This window comes from Salvelinus sp. IW2-2015, linkage group LG4q.1:29 (genome assembly GCF_002910315.2).
Source record: "Salvelinus sp. IW2-2015 linkage group LG4q.1:29, ASM291031v2, whole genome shotgun sequence".
NCBI classification, from domain to species: Eukaryota; Metazoa; Chordata; class Actinopteri; order Salmoniformes; family Salmonidae; genus Salvelinus; species Salvelinus sp. IW2-2015.
In genome coordinates, this window is record NC_036842.1 from 48,776,425 (window position 1) to 48,788,993 (window position 12,569).

At 41.0% G+C, this 12,569-nt stretch overlaps 1 protein-coding gene across 5 annotated transcripts in view; it reads left to right on the forward strand.

The window, feature by feature from the left end:
• Positions 1 to 12,569, forward strand: part of dgkzb (diacylglycerol kinase, zeta b) — a 102,000-nt gene that overhangs the window by 73,702 nt on the left and 15,729 nt on the right. For all 5 annotated transcript variants that reach the window (XM_023984892.1, XM_023984893.2, XM_023984890.1 and 2 more), the window contains exons 6-18: positions 43 to 111; positions 4,495 to 4,566; positions 4,912 to 5,028; positions 5,111 to 5,182; positions 5,316 to 5,411; positions 7,756 to 7,838; positions 7,963 to 8,023; positions 8,207 to 8,320; positions 8,672 to 8,812; positions 10,770 to 10,848; positions 10,962 to 11,017; positions 11,252 to 11,314; positions 11,552 to 11,625. In XM_023984892.1, coding sequence (XP_023840660.1) covers positions 43 to 111; positions 4,495 to 4,566; positions 4,912 to 5,028; positions 5,111 to 5,182; positions 5,316 to 5,411; positions 7,756 to 7,838; positions 7,963 to 8,023; positions 8,207 to 8,320; positions 8,672 to 8,812; positions 10,770 to 10,848; positions 10,962 to 11,017; positions 11,252 to 11,314; positions 11,552 to 11,625 — 1,097 coding nt within the window. The remainder of the gene's footprint in view (positions 1 to 42; positions 112 to 4,494; positions 4,567 to 4,911; positions 5,029 to 5,110; positions 5,183 to 5,315; positions 5,412 to 7,755; positions 7,839 to 7,962; positions 8,024 to 8,206; positions 8,321 to 8,671; positions 8,813 to 10,769; positions 10,849 to 10,961; positions 11,018 to 11,251; positions 11,315 to 11,551; positions 11,626 to 12,569) is intronic.

Below are 12,569 nucleotides of genomic sequence, written 5' to 3' on the forward strand. Positions count from 1 at the left end.
TATGATTTGTTATGTGATTCAACAATGTTTCCTAAATTCCAGCCCAACGTTGTCCGTCACCATTGGGTCCACAGGAGGCGCCAGACTGGGAAGTGTCGACAGTGTGGGAAGGTCAGTGAGAACCATTCACCAACCATATATTCACAAACACTGCCTTCAGAACGTATGTACACCCCTGACTTTTCCCACATTTTGTTATGTTACAGTTTGAATTTAAAATGGTTTAAAATTAGATTTTGTGTCACTGGCCTACACACAGTACCCCATAATTTGTTTTTACAAATGAATTAAAAATGAAAAGCTAAAAAGTCTTAATAAGTATTCATCTCCTTTGTTATGGCAAACCTAAATAAGTTCAGAAATAAAAATGTGCTTAACAAGTCACATAATAAGTTGCATGGGCTCTCTCTGGGTGCAATAATACTGTTTAACATGATTTTTTTATGACTACCTCATCTCTGTACCCTACACATAGAATTATCTGTAAGGTCCCTCAGTCGTGCAGTTAATTTCAAGCACAGATTCAACTACAAAGACCAGGGAGGGTTTCCAATGCCTCTCAATGAAGGGCACTTATTGGTAGATGGGTAAAAAAAAAGCAGACATTGAATATCCCTTTGAGCAGGGTGAAGTTATTGATTACACTTTGGATGGTGTATCAATACAACCAGTCACTACAGAGATACAGGCGTCCTTCCTAACTCAGTTGCCGGAGAGGAAGGAAACCGCTCACCAATGGTGACGTTAAAACAGTTACAGAGTGTAATAGATGTTATAGGCAAAAACTGAGGATGAATCAGCAACAGTGTAGTTACTCTACGATACTAACCTAAATGACAGGGTGAAAAGAAGGAAGCCTGTACAGAATAAAAATATTCCAAAACATGCTTCCTGTTTGCAATAAGGCACTAAAGTAAAACTGCCCCAAAAAATGCTAAGAAATTAACTTTAATCCTGAATACAAAGTGTTATGTTTGGTGCAAATCCAACAACACATCAATGAGTACCACTCTTCATATTTTCAAGCATGGTGGTGGCTGCATCATGTTATGGGTATYCTTGTCAACGGCAAGGACTAGGGAGTTTTTTTAGGATAAAAAGAAATGGAATATTGTGAAACAGAGGGAAAACCTGGATATGTCTGCTTTCCAACAGACACTGGGAGAAAAATGTACCTATAAGCAGGACTATAACATAAAACGCAAGGACAAATATACACTGAAGTTGCTTACCATGACAACATAGAAAGTTCCAGWGGCCTAGTTACAGTTTTGACTTAAATCTGCTTGAAAATCTATGGCGATACTGGAAAATGGCTGTCTTGCAATGATCAACAACCAACTTGACAGAGCTTGAAGAATTTTTTWAAGAAACGTGCAAATATTATACAATCCAGATGTGCAAAGCTCTTAGATACCTACCCAGAAAGACTCGCTTCTGTAATCGCTGCCAAAGGTGATTCTAACATATATTGACTCAGGGGTGTGAATACCTATCTAAATTAGATATTTATATATTTCATTTATAAAAAAAATTGAAAAACATGTTTTTACTTTCTTATTGTGAGTAGATGGGTGAGAGAAAAAAATATTTCATCCGTTTTGAATTCAGGCTGTAACACAAAATGTGGAGAAGTCAAGTGGTGAGCTCAAAAAGAATTGGGACAGTGACATATTTTTTGTTGTTTTGGCTCTGTACTAGAGGACTTTAGATTGAAATGATACTATGAGGTTAAAGTGCAGACTGTCAGCTTTAATTTAAGGGTATTTTCGTCCATATTGGGTGAACTGAAATTACAGCACTTTTTGTACATAGTCCCTTCATTTTAGGGGACCAAAAGTATTTGGAAAAATGTACTTATGTGTATTTGCTGTTTGTTTTGGTTGTGTTTCAGATTTCTTTGTTCTCAATAGAAATGAATGGTAAATAATGTATTGTGTCATTTTGGAGTCTCTTTTATTGTAAATAAGAATAGAATATGTTTCTAAACTTACGTGTAGTCATAAATGAATTGTGAATAATGATGTGAGAACGTTACAGATGCACAAATATCATACCCCCAAGACATGCTAACCTCCCAGCATTATAATAACAGGGGAGGTTAGCGTTTTTTAGGGGGGTATGATATTTGTGCATCTGTAACTTTAACACTCATCATTATTCACGATTCATTCAGGACAGTGGTTCCCAAACTTTTTATAGTCCCTTACCCCTTCAAACATTCAACTTCCAGCTGTGTATCCCCTCTAGCACCAGGGTCAATGCACTCTCAAATGTTGTTTTATTAAACAAAATAATGAGTGAGTTTTTGTCACAACCTGGCTCGTGCGAAGTGACAAAGAGCTCTTATAGAACCGGGGCACAAGTAATAATAATCAATCATTTTGCTCTTTATTTAGCCATTGTACATATAAAACCTTATTTGTTCATCAAAATTGTTAATAACTCACCACAGGTTAATGAGAAGGGTGTGCTTGAAAGGATGCACATAACTAAATTTTGTCCCGCACATTGAATATAGTTGTGGAGAGTCCCTGTAATCCTAGATTCAGATCATTCAGGCGAGAAAAAACATCACCCAGATAGGCCAGTTGTGTGAGTAACTCGTCATCATGCAAGCGGCCAGACAAGTGAAAATTATGGTCAGCAAAGAAAACTTTAAGCTCGTCTCTCAATTCCAAAGAATGTGTCAATACTTTGCSCATTGATAACCAGCACACTTCTGTATGTTGTAAAAGTGTTACATGGTCACTGCCTATATCATTGCATAATGCAGAAAGTACACGAGAGTTCAGGGGCCTTGCTTTAACAAAGTAAACCATTTTCACTGTAGTGTCCAAAACGTCTTTCAAGCTGTCAGGCATTCCCTTGGCAGCAAGAGCCTCTCGGTGGATGCTGCAGTGTACACAAGTGGTGTCGGGAGTAACTGCTTGCTCACACGATACCACTCCACTATGTCTCACTGTCATGGCTTTTGCGCCATCAGTACAGATACCAACACATCTTGACCACCAAAGTCCATTTGATGTCACAAAGCTGTCCAGTACTTAAAAAAGATCCTCTCATGTTGTCCTGGTTTCCAGTGGTATACAGAAGAGGACGTCTTCCTTAATTGACCCACCCATAAACGTAACAGACATATACCAGGAGCTGTGCCAGGCCCGCCACATCTGTTGACTCATTCAGCTGTAACCCATATAATTCACTGGCTTGTATGCAAAGCAGTAATTGTTTCAAAACATCTCCTTCCATGTCACTGATGTGTCATGAAACAGTGTTGTTTGATGAAGGCATTCTGTTGACTTTTTTGGGCCTTTTCCCCCAGCATTGTCCCAGCCATATTCGCAGCAGCAGGGAGACTTAAGACCTCCACAATAGTATGGGGCTTGCCTGTCCTAACCACTCGGTAGCTCACCATATAAGACGCTTCTAGCCCCTTCTTATTACTGGTATCTGTTGCTTTTATACGTGTCTTACTACTTGAATGTCGTCTTTATTCTCGCTCCAAAAATTCCTGTGGCTTATTTTTCTAATTGTCATGTGTCGTTTCTAAATGTCTGCGCAAGAGTAAAGGTTTCCTGCGAGAGAGTAACGGTTTATGTGATTGGATGTTAATTATTTGACTAGGCTACCTATATTTGACATTGTGTTGTTATTTCGCTGAGTACTAGATGGTTACATTTTATTTTTGGCAGTGAAACGAGGCTACTCAGGTGAGGAAAAAAACCTCACCCAAATGTATAGCCCCGTTGGAAAATAGAAATGTACTGTTTGAAAATGTGAAGGATTTTTTTTATTTTTTTTTATAAATAATTTATTATTATTATAATAATTGTTTTATGTGAATCACATTTTTATTTGACGTACCCCCGACGGCATTGCGCGTACCCATGATTCAGGACTATCCGTAATCATGTAGAGTCACAAGCTTGATGTAATCATTGCGTGCTAGGAATATGGTACCAAATACTAAACCTTTGAGTACTTTAATACACATATTTGTTCCAATACCTTTGGTCCCCTATAAATTTGGGGACTATGTACAAAAAGTACTGTAATTTCTAAATGGTTCACCTGATATGGATGAAAATACCCTACAATTAAAGCTGATAGTCTGCACTTTAACCTCATAGTCATAATAATTTCAAATCCACATTTCTGGAGCCAAAACAACAAAACATTTGTCACTGTCCCAATACTTTTGGAGCTCACTCTACAGCACAGGTGTCAAATTCATTCCACGGAGGAACCAAGTGGCTGCAGGTTTTCGCTCCACCCTTGTACTTGATTAAAGGAATTAAGGTCACTCATTAGTAAGGAACTCCCCACACCCGGTTGTCTCGGGTTTAATTGAATGGAAAAAACTAAAACCTGCAGACACTAGGCCCTCCGTGGAAGGAGTTTGACACCCCTGCTCTACATATACTCAAGTAATGCAAACCATTAAGAGCTGTCTTAAAGCAAATTTGTAAAATGTTACTTATTCCTCTACAGGGTTTTCAACAGAAGTTCTCATTCCATAGTAAAGAGATTGTTGCAATCAGCTGTTCTTGGTGCAAACAGGCAGTAAGTACCTGTAGTCCATAGGCTGTATCAACTGTTTAAAGTATGGTCCCTATTCACACCCAACCCTTTTCCCTTGGCCCTAACTCTTCGATGTTTGCATATCTGAAGGGTCTGGATAGATATACACAGTTTAGTGGTCGAGCTTCCACTGTATTTCTTCCACCTTACAGTTCTGCAAACATAGAAAGGTTAAGGCCAAGGGGAAAGGATGGGGAGAAAATTGGGACATACTGACTTTGGGTCAGTTTGAGATGGATATTTCAGTTTGGAGCAGAGAGTGGAGTTGTGTTTCCTGACTTTGGTAACTTTGGTATGGTTTTGATTGTTGTACTCGCCTCTGTCCAGTATCACAACAAGGTGACGTGCTTCATGCTACAGCAGATAGAGGAGCCTTGCTCGCTGGGAGCTCACGCCTCCGTCATAGTGCCGCCCACCTGGATCATACGGGTCCGCAAACCACAGGTACTGCAATGATCAACACACATACACACACACAAACACAGTTATGTTGATTCAATGGATGTATTTGTTTTTGTCTCCTCAGACGTCATTAAAATCAAGTAAAAAGAAGAAACGCACATCTCTGAAAGGAAAGCCGAGTAAGAAGGTAGTAGAGGTAAGGAAAATCATATTAACATATAAATATTGTGATTATGATAATGTCCTCGAAGGTTATCTCATTTGATGATGAGAACATTGAGATAACAGAGGCGGCGATCTTCGTGTCTCGACTGTTTTCTCTGCTCCAGGATGGTCGATGGAAGCCCTTCATAGTAAAGCCTGTTCCCTCGCAACTCATGAAACCTCTGCTGGTGTTTGTCAACCCCAAAAGTGGAGGCAACCAGGTGAGTTTGCTCAATGTCCACAGCTCCCTTGAAACCACTGTGTATGGAGATTTGTCCACACAACTCAAACATACAGTGCATTCGGAAAGTATTCAGACCCCTTGACTTTTTAGTTACAGCCTTATTCTAAAATTGATTAAATAAAACATTCCTCATCAATCTACACACAATCACCATAATGAAAATGTGAAAACAGGTTTTTATAKATTTTTGCAAATGTATAAAAAATTTAAATATAATTCACATAAGTATTCAGACGCTTTTGCTATGAGACTCGAAATTGAGCTCAGCTGTATCCTGTCTACATTGATCATCCTTGAGATGTTTCTACAACTTGATTGGAGTCCACCTGTGATAAATGCAATTGATTGGACATGATTTGGAAAGGCACACACCTGTCTATATAAGGTCCCACAGTTGACAGTGCATGTCAGACCAAGCCATGAGGTCGAAGGAATTGTCCGTAGAGCTCCGAGACAGGATTGTGTCGGCACAGATCTGGGGAAGGGTACCAAAAGAACACAGTGGCCTCCATCATTCTTAAATGGAAGAAGTTTGGAACCACCAAGACTCTTCCTAGAGCTGGGCTAACTGAGCAATTGGGGGAGAAGGGCCTTGGTCAGGGAGGTGACCAAGAACCCGATGGGCAATCTAGCAGAGCTCCAGAGTTCCTCTGAGGAGATGGGAGAACCTTCCAAAAGGACAACCGTCTCTGCAGCACTCCACCAATCAGGCCTTTATGGTAGAGTGGCCAGACGGAAGCCACACTCCTCAGTAAAAGGCACATGACAGCCCGCTTGGAGTTTGCCAAAAGGCAACTGAAGGACTCAGACCATGAGAAACAAGATGCTCTGGTCTGATGAAACCGAAATTGAACTCTTTGGCCTGAATGCCAAGCGTCACATCTGGAGGAAACCTGACACCATCACCACCAACCTGACACCAAGTTTTTCAGCAGCAGGGACTGGGAGACTATTCAGGATCGAGGGAAAGATGAACGGAGCAAGGTACAGAGAGATCATTGATGAAAACCTGCTCCAGAGCTCTCTGGACCTCAGACTGTGGTGAAGGTTCACCTTCCATCAGGACAACGACCCTAAGCACACAGCCAAGACAACTCAGGTGTGGCTTCGGGACAAGTCTCTGACTGTCCTTGAGTCGCCCAGACTTGAACCCGATCAAACATCTCTGGAGAGATCTGAAAATAGCTGTGCAGCGACTCTCTCCATCCAACCTGACAGAGCTTGAGAGGATCTGCAGAGATGAATGGGAGAAACTCCCCAAATACAGGTGTGCCAAGCTTGTAGAGCCATACCCAAGAAGACTCAAGGCTGTAATTACTGTCAAAGGTGCTTCAACAAAGTACTGTGTAAAGGGTCTGAATACTTATGTAAATGWMCTATTTCAGTGTTTTATTTRTGATAAATTAGCAGAAATGTTTTGCTTTGTTGTTTTGGGGTATTGTGTGTAGATTGATGATAAAAAATAACTATTTAATCAAATTTAGAATAAGGCTGTAACGTAACAAAATGTGCAAAAAGTCAAAGGGTCTGAATACTTTCCGAATGCACTCATTGATGTCAATGAGAGATTTACGCTGAAGTTAGTTACACTGTCTACATCCCTTAGTGTAGAAATGAATTACTGATGATGTCTATGCATTGTGGGACCCCGACCCAACAGCTTAACCTTTACAGTAAAGTATTTTATGTTAGAGAGCGACATATGCGTTACTACTCTGACAGGGCTACCTCATCACGTGAATTCCAAATACGGCTGTCGCGGTGACCGTATTACCGCCACACCGGCAGTCACGATTCATAACATAGTTAAATCCCTGTGAACGTTGGTCACGGTAATCCCATCCAAAACTTCGCATATGAATGGCACTGATGGATAGTCTACCAAATTTGTCAACGGCCTTCGRTAATGGCCTGGTACGCAAGCGCTCTATTGTCCCTCCAATCACTTTCTGAACATTTCATGATTGATTTTGAATAATCTGAATGATGAGGACAATGTTGTTGTTTTTTAACATCAACATGCAGCCCATATGTTTTGTTTTCTATGACATTCCCAGATTTATAGGCCTATCAAAACGAAGTAAATCATCTGTTTTATTGTGATGGCATAGGCTGTATTAAATGTATTTATTTGACTTTTTAAAATGTAGATGTTCCAAAGGCAGCTTGTATGCGTGGAAGCCCAGAGATGCTAAACATGTTTATGTTAATTAATGGTCAATTACCGTGAGACCGGCAGTCATTTTTAATGACAATTACCGTCTGACAAAATTCAATGACCGCCACAGCCGTAATTCCAAATCATGTCTATTGTTTTGCAGGGAGCCAAGATCATCCAGTCGTTCATGTGGTACCTCAACCCCCGACAGGTGTTTGACCTCACCCAGGGAGGGCCCAAGGAGGGGTAAGAAACACGCAACAACTGCATTCACGCACATTAACGGTTTGGTCATGTTTAGAATGACATAACAACGTAAGCAGTTGTTGTGTTTTTAATTAGTGTGCCGGTTGTGTTTTTATCCCTCAAGGTTAGAAATGTATTCCAAAGTGCCCAACCTGCGGATTTTGGCATGTGGAGGGGATGGAACAGTGAGTACTAGACATCAGCGCTTCACATTAGTAATAGTATAATTAATATAATAATACTTTTTTAAATCCTGAAACGTAATGCATATAAMGACTGTAAGTAGAGGAATAGTTCACTGTCTGCCTCTGACTGTGACGTGTGCCATTCAGAAAGTGAATTCTTGTTCTAATTACCTGGTTCGCCAGGTGGGTTGGATCCTGTCTGTCCTGGACCAGCTCCAGTTGAACCCTGCGCCTGCCGTGGCTGTCCTGCCCTTGGGGACGGGGAACGACCTGGCCAGGACTCTCAACTGGGGAGGGGTGAGTGGCTGGCTGGCTGTGTGGAACCACACCATGAACTAGGGATTTATCCTAAATTATAAACTGTGTAGTTTGGTATATTGGTCATATACCACACCCCCTTGGGCCTTATTGCTTAAAAATACCATGGGCTATTTAATCGCTGTTAGGCTATAGGCTGTCTTGGGTAGGTTATCTTGTGTCATCAGAGAGGCAAAATGAGGAATGAGACACAGTAGCAAGAAAATACACAATCAGCAATTAGATTAACACAATACAAGTTGTATTGTTTCAATGATTTCAGTTAGATATTGAGGATGTCTGTTTTTGTCTTTTGTTTTTATGAAATTCCTCTCTCGTCTTTTCCCGCAGGGTTACACTGATGAGCCAGTGTCTAAAATCCTGTCTCATGTGGAGGATGGGAACGTGGTGCAGTTGGATCGCTGGAACCTCCTGGTGGAGCCCAACCCAGAGGCCGTTCACGAGGAGAAGGACGAGCACCAGACAGACAAGGTTAACTCAGTTTAGAGTGTCTCACACCAGTCGTCAAAAGCTCATGGGCTAATTTTACTATTAGTATTTGCATTGTTTTATGTCTCTGCATAGAGATAAGGACATCACAAGCATAACATTTTAAAATAAAATGCGATTGAATGATGTCGTTTGTAATTGCTTAATATATTTTTGAAGGTATATGCTATGCTATGATCAATCTCTTAAATTGGTTGTAATTAGGCCAATCTCAAACCTCCCCTTTTTTCGAAGATATTAGAAAAGGCCGTAGCCCAGCGGCTGACGCCAATTTAAAATTCACACAGTATCTTTAAAACCTACCAATACGGTTTTAGACCATTTCACAGCACTGAGACTGCATTTGTCAAGGTAGTAAATGACCTAATGTTTTCCTCTTACCATGGTCACGTCTCTATTCTTGTTCTTTTAGATTTAAGTGCTGCCTTCGATACGATTGATCATGCTATTCTCACTAAGAGGCTAGAATACTTGGTTGGTCTACGAGGACAGGTTCTCAACTGGTTCAAATCATACCTCTCTGAGTGGTATCAATTAGTTAAGCTGGGTGATAATTCATCTGAATGTTCCAAGGTTGAATGTGGTGTTCCCCAAGGTTCTGTGCTTGGACCCCTTTTATTTTACTTGTACATGCTACCCCTTGGAAATGTCATCTGCAAGCACAACATCCACTTTCGTTGCAATGCTGATGATACCCAATTGTATTTATATTTTAAACCAGACGATGCATGAGACTTGCATCACAGATGTTAAACACTGGATGACAACTTGTTGCTTTTAAACTCTGATAAGACAGAAATTATGCTACTTGACCACAATACATTTACTAACAAAGTGTTAGACCTCACTCTCAACATTGATAGTTGCCTCATTACACCAAACACGGTTCTTAAAAACCTTGGTGTTACCTTTGACCCGGCCTTTCTTTTTACAACATAAAAAGCGCATCCAAAACAGCATACTTCAATCTCAGGAACATTTCCATAATTAGACACTTCATCCATGCATTTGTTTAATCTAGGCTAGACTACTGTAATGCCCTCCTCTCCAGCTGCTCAGACTGTAATATTAGAAGCCTACAACTTGTACAGAACACTGCAGCTCAGATTTTAACTAACACTAGAAGGCAGGAGCACATTACTCCAGTTTTATCTGCACTACACTGGCTGCCTGTAAACTATCGGTCTGATTTTAAGATCTTACTCTTAACTTTTAAGGCACTGCATGGCCTTGCCCCCTTTTATCTGACGGACATGGTCGTTCAATACACCCAGTGAGGGCGCTCCGCTCCCAAGGAGCCGGTCTGCTTATGGTTCCTAGATGCAGAACCAAGGCGGGGTACGGAGTGTTCTCTAGTAAAGCACCTCAGTTGTGGAACAGCTTGCCCTGTCGGGTAAGAGGGGCAGACACCATAGAGGTTTTTAAATCACTTTTAAAAACCCACCTTTTAGCCAAGCTTTTAATACCTGTACGTTTTTACACATCCTCCTTTTATTATTGTTTTCATTTGAAGTGTGTTGTAATTAAAAATGCACTTTAAATAAAGTTTGATTTGATTATGGGATTTGTGTAACGTGTGAACCATTTTCTTGGATAAACAGTGCTACCAGTATGCTGATCTACTGTATGTACATCAGCTCTGTAATTATTTGGACAGTGACAATTTTGTTGTTGTTTTGGCTCTGTGCTTTGGATTTGAAATGATACAATGATTATGAGGTTAAAGTGCAGACTGTCTGCTTTAATTTGATGATATTTTCATCCATATCGGGTGAACCGTTTAGAAATTCAAGCACTTTTTGTACATTGTCCCCGCATTTTAGCGGACCAGAAGTATTGGAGTACAGAGCCAAAGAAACTAAACATTTGTCACTGTCCCAATAATTACGGAGGGCACTGTATTTCTGTTGACATCATGTGTCTCTGCTTTGTTTGTTAGCTCCCAATTGATGTCTTCAACAACTACTTCAGCCTCGGCTTCGACGCTCACGTCACACTGGGGTTCCACGAGTCCAGAGGTTTGTCCAAAATGTGCATCTTTCGCTAGCTGAAATTACTTTTGCTAGCTGAAATTAGTCACTATAATAAATGTTACTGCAGCAACAGTCTAAAGCAGTCTCTCTCTCCTTAGAGGCCAACCCAGAGAAATTCAACAGCCGTTTGCGGAATAAGATGTTCTATGCAGGGGTGAGTGCTTTGACAAAATATATAACTCTGCTCCTCTCCCACTATGGAGTTGTTTGCTCTGTGTCTGATCTGCTTTACTATATATCTAGGGCATGTTCATTAGGGCAAAATGTTTCAAAACGGTTTTAAACGGAAAGCCAGCGTTCTTATTGGACAAGTTCAGATAGTGCATCCCCATTTTACTTTGTTTCAAACTGTTTTCCTACTGAACTCAAACCTGCTTCTTTATTGCAGACGGCCTTCTCTGACTTTCTGAGTGGCAGCTCCAAAGACCTTGCCAAACACATTAAAGTTGTGGTGAGTGGACTTCTAGACCTGAATGGGACTAAGACCCAGAGCACAACGAGAAAGAATGTGGATGTGTCCCAAGACTGAGTGTCTATATACCATATTTGATCAGTTTCTAGAGTGAACATTTTCCTGGCGAAGATGGTAGATTTGTAGGCATGTTTCTAGGATACCAATGTCCATTGTAGAGATATATGTGTAACTCTATGGTCTGTACTCTGTTTCTCTGAAACCCCTCTTTGTCAGTGTGACGGCACAGACCTCACCTCCAAAGTCCAGGACCTGAAGTTGCAATGTCTTGTGTTCCTCAACATTCCCAGGTAAGCGTTTAGAATATTTTGAAACTGGATGCACCTGCATTCGGAAAGTCTTCAGACCCCTTGACTTTTTCCACATTTTGTGACATTACAGCCTTATTTTAAAATGGATTAAATAAAACAAAATCATCAGTCTACACACAATACCCCATAATGACGAAGCGAAGAAAGGTTTTTAGACATTTTTGCAAATGTATAAAAAATATATATATAAAAAAATACCTTATTTACATAAGTATTCAGACCCTTTGCTATGAGACTCGAAATTGAGCTCAGGTGCATCCTGTTTCCATTGATCATCTTTGAGACGTTTCTACAACTTGATTGGAGTCCACCTGTGGTAAAGTCAGTTGATTGGATATGATTTGGAAAGGTACACACCTGTCTATATAAGGTCCCACAGTTGACAGTGCATGTCAGAGCAAAAACCAAGCCATGAGGCCGAAGGAATTGTCCTTAGAACTCCGAGACAGGATTGTGTCGCGGCACAGGGTAACAAATCATTTCTGCGGCGTTGAAGGTCCCCAAGAACACAATGGCCTCCATCATTCTTAAATGGGAGAAGTTTGGAACCACCAAGACCCTTCCTAGAGCTGTCCACCCAGTKAAACTGAGCATTTGGGGGAGAAGGGCCTTGGTCAGGGAGAAGGGCCTTGGTCAGGGTGACCAAGAACCCGGTGGTCACTCTGACAGAGCTCCCGAGTTCCTCTGTGGAGATGGGAGAACCTTCGAGAAGGACAACCATCTCTGTAGCACTCCAACAATCAGGCCTTTACGGTAGAGTGGCCAGACGGAAGCCACTCCTCAGTAAAAGGCACATGACAGCCCGCTTGGAGTTTGCCAAAAGGCACCTCAAGGACTCTCAGGCCATGAGAAACAAGATCCTCTGGTCTGATGAAACCGAGATGGAACTCTTTGGCCTGAATGCCAAGCGTCACGTCTGGAGG